At 48.4% G+C, this 21,282-nt stretch overlaps 1 protein-coding gene and 1 pseudogene across 2 annotated transcripts in view; one reads left to right on the top strand and one right to left on the bottom strand.

The window, feature by feature from the left end:
- The window catches only part of ALPK3 (alpha kinase 3), a gene marked incomplete at its 5' end in the record, with an annotated part of 50,196 nt that extends 35,303 nt beyond the window's left edge, over positions 1-14,893 (top strand). Inside the window, 8 exons of the mRNA XM_081114729.1 lie at positions 482-629; positions 1,011-1,138; positions 1,265-1,300; positions 4,864-5,144; positions 5,607-5,695; positions 6,424-6,644; positions 8,444-8,492; positions 9,105-14,893. Of these exons, the coding sequence (XP_080970855.1) occupies positions 482-629; positions 1,011-1,138; positions 1,265-1,300; positions 4,864-5,144; positions 5,607-5,695; positions 6,424-6,644; positions 8,444-8,492; positions 9,105-9,450 (1,298 nt within the window). The 3' untranslated portion in view covers positions 9,451-14,893. The remainder of the gene's footprint in view (positions 1-481; positions 630-1,010; positions 1,139-1,264; positions 1,301-4,863; positions 5,145-5,606; positions 5,696-6,423; positions 6,645-8,443; positions 8,493-9,104) is intronic.
- Positions 14,894-18,101: 3,208 nt separating this feature from the next.
- On the bottom strand, positions 18,102-20,952 carry LOC308535811 (pantothenate kinase 3-like; annotated as a pseudogene). The gene is made up of 2 exons: positions 20,917-20,952; positions 18,102-18,688 (listed from the first exon to the last, which is right to left on the bottom strand). The product of its transcript is annotated as a pantothenate kinase 3-like (transcript).
- Positions 20,953-21,282: the final 330 nt, after the last annotated feature.

Below are 21,282 nucleotides of genomic sequence, written 5' to 3'. Positions count from 1 at the left end.
AGAGGAAGGCAAACATCGATGTGAGAGAGACACATCGATTGGTTGCTTCCCATACAAACCCCAACTAGGGGCTGGAGAACCTGCAACTCCGGTACATGCCCTTGACCCGGAATCGAACCCGCCAGCGCTTTCTTTGGTGCACGGCTACACTCTCTCTACTGAGCTACACTGGCCAGGGCCAGAAGTTTCTCTTTCAACTGCTGTCTGTATCCTCAGCTGGAAGGCTCGCCCTGGCTTGTGAAAGGGGTTTTAGAGTGGGTTCTTTCTAGCTAGGATGTGTGTTTTTGGGGTCAGGGAAGATGCTTCAGAGATAGAGGTGGGGCGCAGCTGGGCGTTGTGAAGGAGTGGGCTTATGTGGAGACTTGAATCCTGTTTTCTCTCGGCCTGTTCCAGCAGGGACACCCAGGGAAGCAGGGGCAGGGCCAGAGGGCACAAGATGGAGGGGAGGAGTTCAGTCCTCTTCCCTGTCCCCTGCTCCCAGCCCCACAGGTAATTCGAAAGATTCGAGTGGAGCAGTTTCCTGATGCCTCGGGCAGCCTGAAGCTCTGGTGCCAGTTTTTCAACATTCTTAGTGACTCAGTCTTGACATGGGCCAAGGATCTGCACCCAGTGGGCGAAGTAGGCAGGAGGTAAGCTGTCTGGAGGCTAGCTCCCCTGACTGGCTCCCTAATTACAGCAATCATAAAATCATAATGTTGGGCATTGTCCTCATTTAGGTCTGTCACTCACTTAACCCTCACAGTAACTGTACGAGGGAGATTCTGTCATTCTCACAGTAGAGAGGGGGAGGATAGAGGCTCAGAGGTATTGAGTCACTTGCCCAAAGTCACACAGCTAGTGAGTGTCAGGACTGTAAACCAGACCTGTGTGACCTTAACCACAGTGCCTTGCTGCCTGCCCCAGAGCTCCCAGCAGCCTGAGAGCCGGGTCTGAGGAGCCCCAGGACCTCCTTCTGGCCCTGGCTGTGCCGTGGTGATGGCTCTCACAGGAAGGGTCTCCACTCTCTGCAGTGCAGGGGACGAGGGGCCGGCGGCCTTGGCCATCGTGCAGGCGTCCCCTGGGGACTGTGGCATGTACCGATGCACCATCCACAATGAGCACGGCTCGGCCTCTACTGACTTCTGCCTCAGCCCCGAGGGTGAGTTTGCCCTGGGTCTGCCTGGCCTCCCTCCTGAGGGAGGGCAGCAGTCATCTGCAGAGATGGTGCTCTCCCTGGGCAGACCAATCTGAGGACAGCTGCTTTCTCTTCTTTTTCTCCACACAGTGTTGTCAGGATTCATCTCCAGAGAAGAAGGTGAAGGTACGGAGCACCTTGGGGGAGGAGTGGGTGGCCTTCATCCCTGCCTTGCCATCTGTAGGGGGACCTTCTCCAAGGACTTGGAATCTGTTCCAAATGCCATGTTTGCCTTCACAGACAGCTACTCTTTGCCTCCTAGTTCAGGAGATGCTAGAGGAGGAGGATAGAGGAGGACGGCTATTTCAGAAGATGGAGGAAGAGGTGGCTAAGGGGGCCCTTTCCGCAAGGAGTTAATTCAGCTCTGTGCCCTTTGCCTTTGTCAGAGTGCTTGACGAAGGGCAGGACAGGCCTCCAGGGCACATCTTACCCTGCCCAGCACCCTTCCCAGGATTTCTCACAGTGGTCTGTTCATTAGACTCACACGGGAGCCTGGTGGAAATGCACTTTCTTAGGTCTCACTGCAGATCTCCTTAATCACTGTTTCTGGGGAAGGACCTAGGAAAATTGCATTTCTAGTAGGCGCGCTGGTGACTGTGATGTACCCCAACATTTGATAAGCATTTTAAAGGTCCAAATATGAGAGGAAGAGTCTGTGTTGCTCCTGCAAGAGACATACTAAGGATTAGACTGTGAAAGTTGCTGGTGATGGAAAGATTCCTAGAGCTTCATTGGCCAATTAAAACATTAATTCCTTCATTCATTCACTCATTTAATCACTCATTGATTCAACCAGTGGCTTTTGTTCTGTTATGAAATAAAAAATAATATCAAATCTAACCTCATACCTAAAAACTCAGTACAGGCATACCTTCCTTTATTGTGCTCCAAAGATGTTGCATTTTTTACAAATTGAAGGCAAGACCCTCTACCAGCAAAAATATTATATTCCCTTTATTGCAATACTTGCTTTATCGCAGTGGTCTAGAGTCAAACGTGCAGTATCTCTGAGGTATGCCTGTAGTAATTCTTTAATATCATCAAATTTCCAATCCTATTTTCCTGGTTGTCTCACAAGTTTTGGTTTATTTGAATTAGAAACCACTCATTGTGTTGAGCTGACATATCTCATAAGTCTGTCAGATATGTAAGTTCTTTCATCCTCAATTTTTTTCTCTCCTTACTATTTATTTATTTGTTTAAATATTTTTATTAATTCCAGAGAGGAAGAGAGAGAGAGATACAGCAATGGTGAGAGAGAATCATTGATTGGCTGCCTCCTGCACTCCCCTCACTGGAGATTGAGCTCGCAACCCAGGTGATATGCCCTGACCAGGAATCAAACTGTGACCCCCTGGTTCATAGGTTGAAGCTCAACCACTGAGCCACACCAGCCGGGCCCTCTTTGTTATTTATTTGTTGAAGCCATGCGCTGTGTAGAATTCTTACATTCTAGATTTTGTTGGTTATAAAATCATTGAACATGTTGCTCCATCCATGTGCTTCTCTAAAAGATCGAGAGGCTTGGTCAGAGTCGCGTATAATTGTTTTGGCAAGGCCACTTCGCACGTGTGCGGTGTGTTTTCTTTTGTATCTTATCTGGACTCACATAACAACTGATTTACTTTTAGTGACGTTAAGATTGATTACTGGGACCATTCAGGAGTTTTCTGCGTGATCCATCCCCTTTAAAAGTTAAAAAACTGTATCTGATACACCCATGTTGCTATCTAGGGGTTTTAATAGTCACTGATTATTGTCTAAATTGATTACTTCATTAGAGTTTGCAACATGGAGTGTTTTAATTCTATCATTTCTTTTTCATTCATTAATTGTTTTTCTTCTGTAAAGGAGAAATGGTTATTTGGTTACCCTGAGTTGGTACCCTGGTATCCTCCAAAGGTCACCAAAAAGACTTGTTTTGTGTTTGTTTGGTGCAGTGGGGAGAGGGTTCAGTTATAATTGTGAACATAGGGATTTTTGATATATTTGATATGTTTAATACATTGCAGAAATTATTCATTTTTGTTGGTAAGATTATCTAATTTTAGCGAGTGGAAGACCCTTCAGAAGGTTGGTTCCTCTGTCCTTTGGACAGACCTCCAGTTGTTTTATTAAACACACACACACACACACACACACACACACACACATATATCCTATATAATAAAAGAGTAATATGCAAACTGACTCTAACAGCAGAATGACTGGGAATGACTGGTCACTATGACACACACTGACCACCAGAGGGCAGACATTCAATGCAGGAAATGCCCCCTGGTGGTCAGTGCGCTCCCACAGGGGGAGCTCTGCTTAGCCACTAGCAAGGCTGATGGCTGCTAGTACAGCGGAGGTGGTGGAAGCCTCTCCTGCCTCCTGAGCAGCACTAAGGATGTCAGACTGCAGCTTAGGCCTGCTCCCCGCTGGCAAGTGGACATCTCCCGAGGGCTCCCGGGCTGCCAGAGGGATGTCTGATTGCCAGCTTAGGCCCGATCCCCTGGGGAATGGGCCTAAGCCAGCAGGTGGTCATCCCCCAAGGGGTCCCAGACTGTGAGAGGGCACAGGCCGGGCTGAGGGACCTCCCCCCCCCCCAAAGTGCACAAATATTTATGCACCAGGCCTCTAGTATATATATATATGTATGTTAAGGGTGATCTTTTCCTTTTTAAAAAATATATTTTTATTGATTTCAGAGAGGAAGGGAGAGGGAGAGAGTGATAGAAACATCAATGATGAGAGAGAATCATTGATTGACTGTCTCCTGCATGCCCCACACTGGAGATTGAGCCCACAACGTGGGCATGTGCCCTGACCGGAATCGAACCATGACCTCCTGGTTCATAGGTCGATGCTCAACCACTGAGCCATGCTGGGCAGGCTCCAGTCATTTCCAATAGCTTCTTTCTTTTCTGGTCTGACAAGATGATTCAGGTCCATCCAGTAGATGTTCTGCCCTAGGCCTAGAATCAACCATTTCTTCAGGGAGCTCTGGTTCCTTTTAGTGGGAAATGGTATTTAGTGGTTACAATCTGAGCATGAGGGGGGTATCCTGCTACTGGATTGGTCCTGAAAACTTTTTGTTAGAGTCGAAGATGTTGCTTGAGATGGAATCAATTATTCATTTGATCAAAACACCTAATTCTAAAACAAAGTAATTCTGTTTTTTTGTATTGACTAGAGGCCTGATGCACGAAATTCATGCAAGAGTAGGCCTTTCTTCCCCCGGCTGCTGGCACCGGCTTCCCTCTGGCACCTGGGACCTGGGCTTTCCTCCAACTGCTGGCAGGCACCCAGGACCGGACTTCCCTTACAGCCTCACAGGCTTCGTCCGGAAGGTTGTCCAGAAGGATGTCCGGAAGGACATCCGGTCTAATTAGCATATCACGCTTTTATTATAGATTGCCACTTCCACAGAAAACCCCTGCCTTCCACACCACTAACCATGTTCTTACTATGTGATGGGCACTCTTGAGCACTTACACGACAGGCATGTATCAGATATAGTTTCTGCCCTCAGGAGCTCACAGTCTGGTAGGGGACCCACGGTGTACACCAAAGAGCAATAATGGACAGAGAGTGAGCACACTGGGTGGCGGGTGGGAGACTGTTCCAGCCGTTTCCTGCCCTATAGACCCCACATCTATGAGGCAGGAGCTTGTAGTTTCCACGTTTTTCCTGTTTCCCTTCAGTTGGAGAAGAGATTGAAATGACTCCCATGGTGTTTGCTAAGGGTCTGGCTGACTCTGGCTGCTGGGGGGACAAGCTCTTTGGGCGCCTGGTGAGCGAGGATCTACGAGGGGGTGGACATAGGTACAGCCTTCGGAAGGCCTCCCAGGCCAAAGTCATCTACGGGCTGGAGCCTATCTTTGAGTCGGGCCGCACGTGTGTCATCAAGGTGTCCAGCCCGCTGGTGTTTGGGCCCAGCAGTGAGACTTCCCTCCTGGGCAGAAACTACGATGTCACCATTCAGGTACTGGGTCCCATTCCCACGGCCGTCCTGCATTCTCTCCCCTCCTCCCTTTTCCCAGCCCGGGTCCTGTAGGAAAGCCCAGTCCAGAGGCAGAAGCCATCTCAGCCTCAACCTGTGAGGGTCCTGGGATGATCTTTGAGAGCCTGAGGTGTAGCCTGAAGTTACATCTTTGGGGTCTTAGTTTTCAAACTAGATTTTTGCAGCAGAATCCTTTCCCACTGCCACCAGATACGCCTTACACTGAAGCCTTTTATGAGAGACAAGAAGGGAGTGACTGGGTGGGTGGTCTGTGTTGTGCCCATTCATCGGCCTCCTTGCTGTCCACAGCATGGCCCTGGGGCACTGGCACTTATCACCAGGGCCCCCTGGCATCCTCTAGCAGATGGCCTTCCCACATGGAGCTGGGCATGAGAGGACAGGGAGCTTCCTTGCTGATCAGGATGTGTTCTCTGTAATCCACAGGGGTGCAAGATCCAGAACATGAGTCGGGAGTACTGCAAAATCTTTGCAGCTGAAGCCCGGGCTGCACCTGGCTTTGGGGAGGTGCCCGAGTAAGTGCACAAGGAGGGGGCGTGTAGTGATTTCACAGCTTCTCAGGGGCATCCTGACTTATGACCACGTCCAGATGGGCCCACAACCAACTCTGTGCTCAGCTTGATGGTCCTACAAAATCTAGAAACAGAGACCCCAGGATTCACTGCCTGCTTTAGGAAAGCCTCTGCTCTTGTCTTCAGTCTCCTCTTAGCCACCCCAGTTCCCTATCCCGTTGTCCAGTTTCTGCTAATTGCAAAATTTGAACATAGCAGGTTCTGGGCCTCTCTGAAGGTGGTAGGCACACTGGTTAGGATCCTTCTGTGGTAACCGGCAGAGTCGTGTGGGTTTGTAGGAGTCAGCTCTAAAAGGTAATTATTTTCACTCGCCTACTCTTGAATATTGGAGTGTAGCTGACATTGAGCCACAGTCTGGTTGAATCTTCTCAGGAGGGGTTCCTTTCTGACACATGCTGGTCTCAGTTCCTCCCTTAAGCACAGAGTCCTCCTGTGTCCATAGCGTGGTCCAGTTCTACTCCCTCTGACCTCAGAGAATAGAGAGGACTCAGAAGTCAATGCCTCCATTTCCTTTCTTGAACTCAGGGCGGAGCTCCCCTCCCTTGTTGCCCTCCAGGCTCAGAGCTGAGACTTCTTTCTTGGAAGGGTCTTCCTTTATGATCCAGTTGAGATGGAGGTGGGAGCTTTCTGCCACCCTACTTCCTGCTCACTGCAGGTGAAACTGTGTTTAGGATCATTCCACTGTATCTGATCTACCGGCCTGCAAACAATATCCCATATGCTACGCTGGAGGAGGACCTGGGCAAGCCCCTGGAGCCTTACTGTTCCCGGGAATGGGGCTGTGCTGCTGCACCAGCATCAGGCAGCTCGGAGGCCGTGCAGAAATGCCAGGCCTTCCAGCACTGGCTCTATCTGTGGACGAATGGCAGCTTCCTGGTCACAGATCTGGCAGGTATGAGGGTGTGAAGGTACGTGGGCACGTGTGTGAGAGCAGGCCCAGGGTCAGAGGGGGGACTTGTGTACTAGTCTGCAGTCCACTTTCTCACTTTCCTTTGCTGTTGGCAATAACCTGGTGAAGTAAATCGGACAGGCACCATTTTGTATGCAAGCTTAATACATACCAGGGCCTCCTGAAGCCTCGTCTGTAATCACAGTTGTATTTAAAGGCATGCACTCCAGGCTCCACTTAAAATTTTAAAAGAATTTGTTTAAAAAAAATTACATGGGCTCTAATTCAAAACCCACAACCATCTTTTCAAAATCTCCCTTCCTCCCTTCCCTGCAGCTTTGCTCTGGACTTTCACTCTCCATATTAACCAAACTCGCTTCCACCCCAGCAGCGGAGCTTTACTGTCCCCTGCCTCCCTTTCCTCCTCCTCCATCCTCATTAGCTTTCTTTTAATGTAACCAACATAATCTATCTGGCTTCTTCCTGTTTCTCCCATTACTCAGATTCTTCCCCAGCAAAGGAAGGCCAGCAAGCATGAATCCTCCCTCCTTCTCTGACCATCCTCTCCAGGCCTACTCTCTTTACACAACTGGGCAGGAAAGAGGAAAAGATAAAACTCTCTACAGTGGTTAGAGAGGAATGCTGGGAATATCACACATTGTTACATATAGCCCCTGGTGTAAATAAGTGAGGAAACCAAAGGTCAGAGAGAAAACTGGCTCAAATGTGCCTTTCAGTGAGGTTAAACTGTATAATAAATACCGTTTTTATAACTCCATATATTTAGGGGTGGGGAGGCTAGTAGCACATTTAGCCATTGTCATTCACTGTATTTGTAAACTCTGAATTGATCCTTCCTTCCATCCATCCATCCATTTAACTTTACCAAGTATTGGAAAGGTAAAAGGTGATTTAGGAATGGTCATTGTCTTTAAGAAGCTGTGATCAGTATACAGTTTCTATAATGAGTAAAATCATGTAGTAGAAAGACTTGAGAGTTAAAGAAATTAGATTTAAGTCCAGACCTCATTGTTTTCTCGCTGGGTCTCTGTTTTACAGAGAAGAAAACTGAAGCTCAGACAAGTTTGGTCATTTAATCTCTCTGAGCTGCAGTTTCCTTTCTCTCTCTCGGAATAATAATATTGTCCCTGTTGATTTGTTACAATTAACTGAGACCATCTTTGTGAAAGCCTTCTGCAAACTAAAATTCTGTGCAGGTGTAAGGGAGCATCATTATTATAATACAAAATGGAATGTGGTAAATGCTGAGACATCACAGAATTAATATTTATTGCATAACTACTGTGTTTCAGACACTAAATTGGAGTCCTACATGTTCTGATTTCCTCAATACCTCATCTACATGGAGATAGTGAGTGACTTGCCAAGTTCAAACAGCTCAAGTGACAGAGCTGAAATGTAAATCCAGGTCCGTCTTGACTCTCAAGCCCACATTTATGCTGCCTATGGTACTCAGCCTTAGTGAGAGGCAGGTTTCAAGAAGAATACTATCAGACTGTTTGAAAATGCTCAGTTACTGAATGAATGAATGAATGAATGAATGAGAATTTGCTTGAGTCACTTAACTCTGAGCCTAGCTCCTCACCTGTAAAAACGGGAATGTTATTACTACTACTAATACAGAAATACACCACACTGCCTGTGAGATAGGCCTGTGGTGATGACCCACTGACAAGATGCCTGAAGATGTGCCCTGAAACCTGGCAAGTTTCCATCTTGGAGACACGGGGGCCTAGAACCAGCCCTGGCTGCCAGAACTCAGCTTCCAACTTTCTTTCCAGGGGTTGACTGGAAGATGACTGATGTGCAGATTGCCACCAAGCTGCGAGGGTGAGTACTTCTCAAGGACAGAAGCCTCTGAGAGTCTTCTTAGTGTCTAACATGTCAAAATTCTCCTGGTTCCTCATCCCTGAGGTGCTAGGCCTATGGTCACATGGTCCTAGTTGCACCCCTAGCCATGTAGTAACACCCCAGGGGTTGCCAATCCCCACACGCTGTGCCCCTGCCCCAGACCGGGACCAGCAGCTCCTGACGCCCACACACAGGGTCACCTGCAATTCTGGGCTCTGACTGTACCTGCTCCTCTTCCTTCTCACTCGAGAAAGCTCATCACGACACAGATGAGCAAGGGCCCATGAACAGAGTGATGCCCTAGAGACTGCTCTAATTTATATTAAAAAGGCAGATCGTCTTCACAACAGTTAGTGGCCCACATGATGAAATCCATGTGCCAGGGCATAATGAGACCTCAGTTTAGAATTGAGGTTTTAGATCTGCCACTTGAGGTAGTACCAGGTAGACTCCCCAGTACTGACTATAGGGTATATGTACCTGGAGCTAGCCTGCTCCCCTTGGAATGCAATAAAGCCATCCCAAAGCCAGCCCCTCAAGGACCCTCAGTCTGGGTGGGACTCCCACTCAGCTCTTACTGTTTGGCTTCAGATACCAAGGCCTCAAGGAGAGCTGTTTCCCTGCCCTGCTGGACCAGTTTGCTTCCTCCCACCAGTGTAACACCTTCTGTGAGATGCTGGGGCTGAAACCTCTCAAAGGCCCCGAGGCTGCCCACTCCCAAGCCAAGGCCAAAGGCTCCAAGAGTCCATCTGCCGGCAGGAAGGGCCCGCAACTGAGTCCTCAGCCCCAGAAGAAAGGCCTCCCCAGTCCCCAGGGCTCCCGGAAGAGCACGCCAAGCTCCAAAGCCACTCCTCAGGCCTCAGGGGCAGTCGCCACTCAGTTACTGGGACAGCCTCCCAGCCAAGAGGGGGGCTCCAAGGCCCAGGGCACGCGGTAGCCCCTACAGGAGGCTGGGGGCCTCCACCCAGCAGCAGACCAACAAGGAAGCAGCTTGAACCGATGGAGACTTTCCCAATACAGACAAACTGGAGAAGGTGCACCGAGCAGGCACCACGTGGGGGCCTCTCTGTACAGCCTCTCCTCAGTCCGCTCCGCATCAGACGGCTTTGGTGCACAGCGCACAGCCCAGTGGCCTCTCCTGGTGCCATGTCACCGGGGCTCCCAGGCCTCACCTCCAAGTTTCCCAAGGGCTGAGGCCCTCCTTGAAGTTTACACTGGCCACTGCTGGAGGCTCCCTGAGTCCTCTGCATGAGTTCTGCACCCTGACCCCTTGCCCCAGCCAGACCCTGCCATGCAGGCCAGCACTTAACCCTCCGCCCTTTGCTCAACCCTGATCTCTCCCTGACCTCAGGGCTCTAGGCTTCCTCTGCTGTGTGACTCTCAGGGTGTCTTCTCTTTCAGACTACTTCGCCTCATTCATCCCAGCTTACCCTGCAACTAACCTGTCCCTGTGCCAAATGGGCCTCTTCAGTCCTGTGCGGTGGTCTTTGGTGGCATGTGTTCTTGCTTTCTTCCCCCTTCACTCAGGCACTCACTTGCCTGCTTCCCGTGCTTTCTTGCACCCCATCCACCATCCCTGGCTTTGAGCGCAGTTGCAGCCTGCTGCCTGCCCTGCACTGACTCTGCTTGTCCCCTTGCCTGATGGCTTTTCTAGCCTGACCTACCCCCCTACCCACCAGGATCCAGGTAATGAGCAGACCCTCTGGCCTCTGGTCTACCCCATCCACTCCTCCCCTACTTTTCCCAGGCCCTCTGCCTGTGAGGTGAGAACTGGTACAGGGGCTGTGTCAGCAGCTGTGGCCAGAGGGAAAGTGTGGACTTTGTGGGCCTTATTGAAGGAAATGAAGGTGAATTTCACATCCCCTCCTGGCTGGGGATGGAGAGCTGGGACTCTTCTCCACGGGGAAATGGCATGGGGGTTTTAGGAAGGATATAAACCATCTACCTGCTGTGAGGACTGTCTCTGTGCCTGGGACTTAGGACCCCTACCCCCAACCATTAGCTCTTGATTTTGAAGCTCCAGCTCCGGGACCTCATATATCGGCTCCCAAGGAATTGCTGTGCTCAGCCCAGCACCCCGTGTCCTTCCTGAGAGCCCAACCTGGAAGCCCCAAATGGGGTGGGTCTGGAGCTAGCCTGCTCCCCTTGGAATGCAATAAAGGCAGCAACTGTGTTTCCTGCTCTCCCTCATCTGGTGTGGTTGTAGGTATATGGACTCAGGGTCCCCTCTCCCCAGGCAGGTTCTCCCTGGGCCGACTGGAAAAATGGATCCATGTTTTGGCTCTTGGATTGACATTTAGTCTCAGCCTTCTGTGGCCACAGCTAGACAGTCCATGCTGCTTATACAAGTGGGCTGATGGCTTGTGCTCCTTAGCAGGGTGTCTATGAACTTGAGGGCAGATTGGAATTGCTCCTTCATTTGGGAGAGGAATCCGAAGAAGGAAACCCGAGAGGGTAAAGCAGAGCTGGGGACTGGGGAAACGCCACTGTTTCTGGCTTCTTCCACTGCAGCCAAACCAGCTCCGGCGCCAGCCAGCATCTGCCTCCCAGCCACTCACTGACCACTTCCTGCCTCCCAAACGGCAGAAGGCTTCTCATTACCAATCCATTCCCTTCCCTCTGTGGTTTGGGATTTTCCTTGCCTGATGTTTGCCCTCTCCATGCTGACATTTCTGACTTCTCTATCTCCTCCTATGACTTTCCCCACTTTTCTTTCTTGCCCCATTGTGCCCCAACTCTCCCACCTGCCTATCCCCGTTGGCCTGGTGAACTAGAGCTGGAATATTTTCCATTCATTTATTTATCCATTCATTCAGCAGACATATAGTGAGCACCTCCCTACTTTATGTCAGACTCTGAACTCACAGTTGTTGGGGATCAAAGATGCATGATGTAGTCTCAAAAGAGACCCTTTCCATTAGGTTTCTTGGGTTTTTGAGCAACAGAAATGGACTTGGATCAACTTAAAGAAAAAAGGTTCATGAGAAGAGTGTTGGGGTAGCTCACAGAGGAATAGCTGGACATTTAGCCTTGAGAAGCGGGGAGCCAGGTAGCTCCAGAGCTTGCCTCCCACGAGCTACTGCTGTTGTCAGGGGGACACCATCCAGCCATTGGTCCCAGTGGGTCTCCCTCCAAGGTTCACATTCCTGGCATGGGGCTCATGGAATGGGAGGAGGGCAGTTTCCAGAGGATGGGGATTCTCACCAGAAGAATGGTGGAGAGTGGGAGGGTAGAAAAGGCTTGGTGGGCGACGACAAATGATACCCCAGCACACACACACTGTTCTTCCCATCTGCTGTATTACGACTCCTCCACATACAACCAAACACAAATTTCTCCCTGCTTAGGGAGACCATTCAGGGTCACTTCCAATGACTGAATCCACGGGTAATGACTAAGCTACCACTCTCCAAAGTCCAGTGTCACCAGTAATACTCCACCCTCTTTTATCACAATCCCATTTTGAAATATTGCAACCCGTGGATTAACTGGTAAAATTAACCATTTTCAATCAAAATAATATAACCTAGCAAGAAAATAAGTATGAGTAAAAGCTACCATCCATTTCTCTACCGGGTCATGGGAACTGGTGTTTGTGACTGGGGATTTTTGCCTGTCGGAGTGACCTAGGTCTTCAGTTCTGAAATCCAGCTCCTTAGTGGTCCTGCCGGGTCGCAGGCATTAACCACTGGATATGCCAGTACTAGGAATGCTCTAGGAATCCCCATGTCCATCTGTGCCCCTTTCCCATAGCAGCAGCATACTTTTCCTTAATAGAGTTCATCATACTAGCTAGTCCCGCAACCTTTTGTGTGCTGCTCAGAGGTATAGGAGTCCGAAGTGGCCAGATAGAATCCTTACTATGACTCTTTGAGGAGGTGTTTCCTTCGGGACTAAAACCTCTACACCAGCCTGGTCCCAAACCTCACGTCTGAAAAAAGTATTGAGATTAGTGATAACAGATCCTCTCCTCTCAACTCCCTAGCCTGTAGAAGAAATAGCATCATGAATTGGCTGCCAGTTCAGAGCTTATGCTATAAGCTGCAGGCCTGACCCAATCTTGCAAGGTATTGTTTCTCACCTGGAGCTATAGCTGAGTTTTCAGTAAACCATTTCATTACGCTGTCAAGCCAACTGCTTCTGGACTATGGGGATCAACGCATTACGTTAGTTGTGTTGCAAAGTGCATTCTCTGGTGATGTTTACAGCATTTCATAATTCCCTGGATATTGGTGGTAGAGGAGGTGATGGGTACGGAAAGCAAATCTAAACCCAGGAGGGTCCATAACAGGCAAAACAAATTCCTGTCCTCTTAAAGCCATGGGTGTAGACTGAGGGGAGCTCAGCAGTGGGGCAGGAGGAGGCATTGTGGGAGATGGAGTGATCAATCCACATACACGGCTGTCCAGTGCCTTCAGAGACCTGTTCTGGAGTGCCCACCCTATGATGGGGTGCTGCTGGCCATGCCTCACTCTGGCTGAGTGGATCAGATGATTCCAGTTCACAGGGGTAGCCTAGCCACCTGGATGCCGTAGCCAAGCATTTAGGCTTTCTCAGAGGCAAGCCAGAGGGCCATGTCTCAGAAAGGTGATCATTTTTGTCCAACGCATCACTTTTTTCCAAACCCTGGGTTCTCCTGCTGTATTTTTCTAGTCAGTACTTGCCACAAGCTTCATATAGCGTTCTGCTCCGTCTCGGGCTGTAAATGGCTCCCCAGCATTCTTCAGACAGACAAACACCTCATACATCATGGAATCTGCCACTGGTGGCAGAACCCTTTCTACTAAAGGCTTTCCCAGCTGGAGAGCCTTCATTTGCTCTAGGCCCAACTCAAAGCTGGTAGCCTTCTAGGTCAATCAATCAGTAAGCAGGTTGGAGCAAGATGCCCCAGAGTGACTTTTTTTTAAAATTTTTTTACTAGAATTGGGTCTTAATGGTAAGGTATTCAAAATACAATAATTTGTTCCACATTATGGAAGAATATTCTGACCTTAACCCCTTGGCCTCCAGGAACTTATTAGGGTGTTAGGCCTTTGCATTTTAATCTGGTTTATCTCCCACCTCTGACTCACAAATGCCTTACCAAGGCTTCTAGGGAAACTAGAGGTGCTGTCAGCATGATAGAACTTAGTGGTGATGAGGTCAAGGTCCCTGTGAGCCAGGTGGTGGCACAGTGCTAGACAGATAAGATATTCTATATGTCGAAGCCAGGACAGCAACAGAGTACTGCTTCCCTGCCAGATGAAGATGGCATGCTTCTGATGTTCTCTGTTCATCAAAATAGAGGAAAAAAATGAGTTCACTAGATGAGAGGATTTTTACCGAATGCCAGGAGCCGGGATGAATTTGCTTCAGCAAGAAGACCACTCTGAAGCAGCACCTGCAATTGGAGTCATCACTTTGGGACGTTTACAGCAGACAAAGACCTCCTGGTGTCTTGCACTGGCCAAGCTGAACTGTGGTAGTAATCACTGTGACGTCACTCTCAAGACTTTGGTAGTAACACCAGTGTTTACAGTTTCCCCAGGAATATGGTATTACTTCTGATTTTCCATTTTGCTGGAGAGGGCAGATTCTAATGGCTTGCACTTGTCCTACGATAGTCACTCTTACCCCACAAACCAGAGAGCCACTGTGAGGTTTATACCTGTAATACATCCATTTCAACTATACACTCAACCCCTGGTTGGCTTTGGGATTTCACTATAGCATAACATTTCATCTGTGAATGACCCTCATTGATTGGCAGACCACATGCTTTTCCACTGTTCCCAGAAACAATGGAAAAGCTTGGAGCCAGTGTCCTACAGTGTCTCTCCCCAGGTGTGGGTGTTTACCCTCTCCTTCTATAGTCCCCAGGCAAAGGCCCAAACAGATCCCTCTGGGAAGGCTGCAAGGAAGGGTTACAATATTTCCTAAGTGCTAAAGTAAGGTTCCTCTTCAAAGATAATTGATTTCCTCTCCATTGAAGGTCTGGAAATTAACTAAGAGATTTTGACTCTACCTTGGCATCTTGAGAAAGACCTGTTTTCCCACCCAGAAGTCCTCAGTCATAGCGATAACTAGGGACTATCTTAGGGGATGCCTGGTCTTTTTTCATTCCCGGGACCTAGTGATTGATTAGCCACAGCTAGAGGTCTGGTTTTCATGCCTGTGTGCCTTACGATGACTCCCTACTTTGTTCCTTCCCCCTGTCTCTGCTGCTGAGACCAGGAGCTCATTTTCACAGCAGCTCCCAGGCCTGGAGAGGAAAGCCAGCAGAGCCTCACCAGTTAATTTCTCGTGGCAAGGAGTGAGACCCGCGGGTCCTGCCAGAGGATAGTGAGAGGGTGGATGGACTGGATGCATGCCAAGGACCCAATAAAGCATTCTTGTCTCCTGAAATCTGTGAGTTCCTGCCTTTTTGGATTTTTGGTCTTTTCATTTAATTTTGCATAGTCAACATTTGGTTCAGATTTGTATTATTTAACAACCCCCACCACCCCAAAAAACCTGGTAAGCAATGTACCTGACTGACTGAGCTTCAACTTTGAATGCAGAATCTCTGGTGAGTGAACATATAAACAAATATAAAATATAACCTGCACCAAAATTATGTTCTGCTATCTTGGTCAAATAGCCTTAAAGGAGTTCCCATAAAGTTTTCCTTTATTTTCTGACAATGTATCTAGTTCATACAGTTTCTTCTGGGTATAACTCTTCTTTTCCTGCTCTAATTCTGCCTCACATTCCCTGGTCTATGTTGAGTGTGGATTCTGATTACTAGCAGATCAACAGTGTAGCATGGGGCAGGGTCGAATTCAGAGAGGCTGTCTCATTGATAACTAACTTACAAGAAAATGGAAATTGTATACCCAAAACCCACCACCTTGCTAATTTTTAATGAGAAATTTTAACTATCCAGGAAGCTGACACTAGTGTTTGCCTGACAAGTAAATTCTTCCCTTTTTCTTCTGAGAGGGAAAGTTTAAGGGAAGCCGCATTATGAGAAAGTTGTTTGATGAGCATAGAACAAATCAGACAAACCTAAGTTCAAATCCAGCTTTACTAGTCATGTGAACTTGAACTTGTTGCTTAACCTCCCTGAACTGAGAATGCCTCTTTTATATTTTATTTATTTTTAAAATAATTCTTTATTGAAAATATTAAATGTGTTCCCCTTTCCCCCCCACTGCCCTCCTCCAGCCCTTCCCACCCCCCACCCCAGGCCTTCACCGCCCCATTGTCTATGGCCATGGGCCATGGAGATGCCTCTTTTAAAAAAACATTTATTTTTAAAAATTGATTTCAGAGAGAAGAAGGGAGAGGGGGAAACATAGAAACATCAATGATGAGAGAGAATCATTGATTGACTGCCTCCTGCATGTCCCCTACTGGGTATCGAGTTCACAATCCAGGCATGTGCCCTGACCAGGAATCGAACCATGACCTCCTGGTTCATGGGTCGATGCTCAACCTCTGAGCCAGGCCCTCATTTAAAAAATATCTTTTCACTAATACAGATCTATTATATGTGATTAGTATATGTCCTGGGTACACAATAGTGAACAAAACAGACATATACTCCTCTTTCATGGAGCTTACAGTCTAGGTGAAACAAACACACCAATACTTGTAAAATGGCAAATATAGTATTAAGTGCTACAAAGAGGGAAAATGGGACGGAATACCAGCAGGGGGTTGGACCTACATTAGACTGGGGCTCTTAGAAGCTAGTCTAAGGGTGTGATACTTGACCTGAGATCTGAAGGATGTTGATCAAAGGATAGAGGAAACCATCTGTGCAATAGTACAGGACAGAATGGAAGCTTGGGTGGATAGTGTGGTAAACAAGAGGACTGTGGTATTGCAGTGGGAGGTTCAGTCAGAGAGGGGCGGGGCCAGGCTCAATTTGCATTGAGCCCTAAGAGCGGAGATGTATCAGTTAGGATCAGCTACAAGTGGAAATAGAGAAGCCCTCAAGTGACAGTAGTATTAAGCAAGAGGAAGTTGTTTCTTCTTAGAAAGAAGTTGGTAGGCAGAACTGGACGTGATCCATCTAAAGTGGGCGTGGCAGTTGTAGAATGTCGTTGGAACCAAGGCTTCTCTCTGCTCTCTCCCGTCAACTCGAGCAAGAGAAATGATTGATCCCAAGTACAACATCTTGAGTAGAACTAAAATAATGATACAGTTGTCAAACATCAGACAACTAAATTTTCGTTTGTATAGAGTCAACAGATAATGTCTATAGAAAAATAAAAAATAGTATCTATATTTATGTATCAGTTGTCTAGTTGTCCATCCTTCCATATACCCTATCATCTATTTATCTATCTATCTATCTATCTATTATCTGTCTATCTATCTATCTGACTGTCTATCTATCTTTCATCTATTTATTTAAAGAGGTTACTACCAGAAGTGAAAAACAAGAACAGCTTGTTCGTAGTTGTCTGGGGTGGGGGTTAGGGAGATGGCACTGGTCTCCGGCTTTCTCAGCTCTGGTCCTCCTGAGACTGCCCAGTGGTGAGCTTCCATTGCCAGTCACTCGTTTGGATTTTACTTGAAACAGAAAGGCCTCCAGAAAGACCCACCTCCTTCGGCTTCGGAAACTCCTATCAGAGATTGGATTGTATCCTATTCAACTGGCAAATTTGAGCTTCATTGTTAAGTTGCAAAGGCAAATACAAGATTGATGGAACTCAGCTAGACAGGAGTGTCTGTCATCAGGAGGCGATGGTTATGTGAATGGAGCTCGCCTGGGTTGGGGGCACCAAAAGGTCCTGGAACCCAGGAGGCACCTTCCTCTGTCTTCAGAACTGACGTGGTTCAGAGGTGGCTCTTTCCTGTTATTTCCAAAGGGCTTCAAGGAGCAGCTACCAGACGCTCAGCCTCAGGGGACACACCACACACCAGGATGACCCTGGCACTTGCAGCACGTACCTGGATGGGAGAGTGATAACAGGACATGATTATATGGATTCCTGGCCTGAGGTAATGGTCTAGGCAACTCCTCTGGCCACTTTTTAAAAAAATTGATTTCAGAGAAAAAGGGAAAGGGAGAGAGAAAGAAACATCAATGACGAGAAAGAATCATGGATCAGCTGCCTCCTGCATGCCCCCTACTGTGGATTGAGCCAGGCATGTGCCCTTGACCAGAATTGAACCTGGGACCCTTCAGTCCACAGACCAATGCTCTATCCACTGAGCCAAAACAGTTAGGGCTGACCACTGTTTTTTGATTATTTGAGTAGCATATCCAGGCCCAATATGGGACATGTCCCTGTGGATTAAAACTGACATTTATTTTTTTTCCCTCTTTGTATGTGTGAGAAAGCTCAACAATTAGAGGCTGTTTTGCATTTAAGGATTTAACACTGGCTATATACAGAAGGGACAGCATTTCAGTTAGAAATATTTCACCTGTTACCAAGTTCTCGCTGTTAATATGGCAACATTTAGCATCTTGCTATTTTGACATTTAAAAATCAGCAGGCATAATCCTACTCTTTTATCCTTTAGTTCCCAGTGACAAATAATGCAGTGATAAGGCCTGTGGGTTTCAGTTCCTCTTGAATGACATTTATTAGCAGAGAGAAACCTGATGCTTTAGCTGAAATTTGGCAGCCCAAGAAGTACACCAACTGCTCCAAAGCACCCCATGCGCTAGGAACAATGCTTTCAGCTGACCTTCTGACCAGTAATCCAGTGGATATGCCAAAAGTTTCATTGAGAGAGTATTGGCTCATAAAAAGTTTCCCACAGTGACAGCTCCGTTTATTTGCCCATGAACAGCACACATTCCGGCCACACAACGAATGTTACTGGTGATAGTAACTAAAGTAGCTCTTGCTAGAACTTCTTTACTAACAGATCCTTGATTCCCCTTATAAATCATATTGCCAATCATATTGCCAAAACCAGATGCTACAGCCCAGCCCAGCAGGCCAAATCTCCCACAGCCTCCTGCATATCTCAGCTTGTCAGCTGTCAGAATGGGTGCTGTCACCTGTGGATGCCATTTCACGAGCCTCTTTAAAATGTTCACAGACAGCCAATAAACCGCATAAGCCCAGAAAGGTACCCCCTCCAAGGCTTGTCCCAGTGCCTCGTTTATAGTTGTCTTCGGAAAGGACTGCTAAAACACTGACTCCGAGCCAGTGTCCACAAAGGCATCTTTTGGCATCGCTGGGGTTCTGAGGCACCAGCACGGGAAGAGCACTCTGCTGCTCTCTGTGCAGTGCCTGCTATGTTACGTGTATAGCACTTCTGGCAGACTCTGTACACAGCAGGCCCTTTGCAAGACGGTCAAGTTCATCCAGTCTGTGCAGGCGTGGGCACCACCTCCTGTAGCACATTGCACCAGGTGTAATGTTGAGAAGTTTCCCCCTCCCATTTGGATAAAAGTAGACAGGTCCTGACCTAACTGGTGTGGCTCAGTGGATAGAGCATCGGCCTGTAGACTGAAAGGTCCCAGGTTCGATTCCAGTCAAGGGCATGTACCTTGGTTGCGGGCACATCCCCAGTAGGGGGTGTGCGGGAGGCAGCTGATCGATGTTTCTCTCTCATTGATGTTTCTAACTCTCTATCCCTCTTTCTTCCTCTTTGTAAAAAACCAATAAAATATTTTTTTTTTAAAAAAGTAGACAGGTCTTGGTTTGGAAATCGATCAAGTGCAGGCTCCCTTCTGGGCAAAAAGTGTTAAATCCTTCAGTTCCAGGTGTACATCCGGAATACCAGTGGATCCATGTGCTACATTCGAAGTCCAATGTTTCAGGACACTTTCCAAGCTTGCAACTTCTTGTTCTTCCTCTGCTCGGATATCAGTAGGTTCAAAATATGAGAGCTTTACTAGAGTTCCCCCAGTGTCCGTGCAAAACCATGGGAAAGGGTTTTTTATTTTTGTTTTTGGCATCTTTGATCTTCATGGCAAGGCCTGAGGGGCCAGGGGCAGCCTGGGGTTGAGTACACAGAGGGTGGTGGTGACTCCAGGGGTAGCTGGGCCCTTTGAGGAGGAGGAGGGTGGGCCTAGGGTGGGGCAGTGGTGTCTGAGGTGAGGCTGGCCTAGGGGGTGGCCGTACAACCCCCAAAGTGGGAGCCAGGGCCAACCCAAGCTGGGGAAGGCTGCTGGCCTTTGCACCTGGCCCAGTAGGGGGGCCCTTCACCCCCGCAGTTGCCCCAAACGAAAGGCCCTAGTACCCCAGCCACCTCTGCATTCCCGACTGACCTTTCTGATCAAATTATAGACCCGATTTCACATTAAGCCTCTTTGGTTCCACCAAACCTCCATGAGAATTCTCATGGTAACAAGGCCATGGACAAATGCAGGGTTCTCTCTCAGACTCCCCTGAGCGAGGCAGAGTACCTATGGGAAGGAGACTGCTTTGGCCTGGCCCCTGCCTGGGGTAACCCCCAACAGCCTGGGAGTGAGGGGTGCCAACAGAATGAATCAGTTTTCACCTGTAGCGGCAGCTGCTGGCGCCCTGCAGATGCCCTGTACCACGGGTACCCATCTCCCAGGTGCTATGTTAGTTAGGGCATCGCTGCACCTTGTCTGAAAAATTGTCCTGAGTTGAATGGAAGCCACTTTACCTGGGAGGCAACGCCCCCTCCCAACCCCTTCCCTAGTCCTTGGCTCACAACAGACTGGCCTGGCCTGGCCTCGGGGAGGGACTAACCTGTTGAAGAGTTTGTGTAGCGTTTGTGTTCCAGACTGAAGCTAAGCTCTTCCTAAGACGAGGCTCTCACTTCTTACCCCCACCCTATGCTGCTCCCTTTACTCCCCTCACTGCCCTTCGGAAATAATAGGAAAGAGCCATCTCTGAGCCACGTCAGTTCTGGGGTCACAGGACAGTGTCCGACGGGTTCTTAAGTAAATCACTTGGACAAAAATCCTCATCTCTGCTAAGGAATCTGCATAAGATGAATCAGGCACCCTGCTGTGTAGACTGTCCCTGGGCAGAAATTTCACTGGGTCTCCTCTTTTATCAGGGCAAAATGGATGTTCTCGGACAAGTTGGAGTTGGACTTCGTATTCAGGGTATGTGGCTGGTTGCCCAGTAAATCAGCCCCTGCAGAATTTGTGCTGGGTCTTAGGAGGTCGTATCCATGATGTCATGGAGTCTGACCCGAGAACATAATTCATAGCCACCGGCTCTAAGGGTGGGCTCAGAATCCATCCTGCCTTGCCAAGCAGCGGGCGAAGTGGAAACATGGGGTGGACACCTCAAGTGACAGTCGCCTACAGTCTACCTCAGCCTGTTCATCTTCTCAGTAGTTGCCCCATCTATGATGCTGGCTTCCCCTTTACACACCTCCATGGAGGACAGGTGGGGGACATGGTGACCAGTACCTATCTCACTGATTATTATGAGAGTTAATTGAGATACTGCAGGGAAAATTCTTAGCACAGCCTGGCACATACCAAGCTCTCCGGCGTGAAGCTGTCAGCTGGTGCCATAGTTGTTACCGTCTCCTGGAACCACAGACTCCATCTGAGGGCCCATACGCACACTGCTCTTCTCCGAGCCAGGAGACCCCGGGGCTTATCCCTTCGCTCAGATGAGGTGGCCAACCAGCATCTCTACTCCATCCCTGGAAGTGGTCTCATCCTGTGGGAAACAGCCCTGCCTCCTGACCCACAAGCTGGCCAGTGTTTAGCTCCCGTGTTGGGTCCTGTTCTCCACAAACCGCGACTGTCATGGAGCTGAAGGGAATTGGATACAACCTTTGGAATAGTGACACTTGGTTCTACAGGCATGGCGAAATGGAAAGGAGTGGTTCAGAATGA

This window comes from Myotis nattereri (genome assembly GCF_964212035.1).
Source record: "Myotis nattereri genome assembly, chromosome: 21".
Classification (NCBI taxonomy): domain Eukaryota; kingdom Metazoa; phylum Chordata; class Mammalia; order Chiroptera; family Vespertilionidae; genus Myotis; species Myotis nattereri.
Note: the sequence above shows the minus strand (reverse complement) of the source record. Positions and strands in the feature narration are given on the sequence as shown.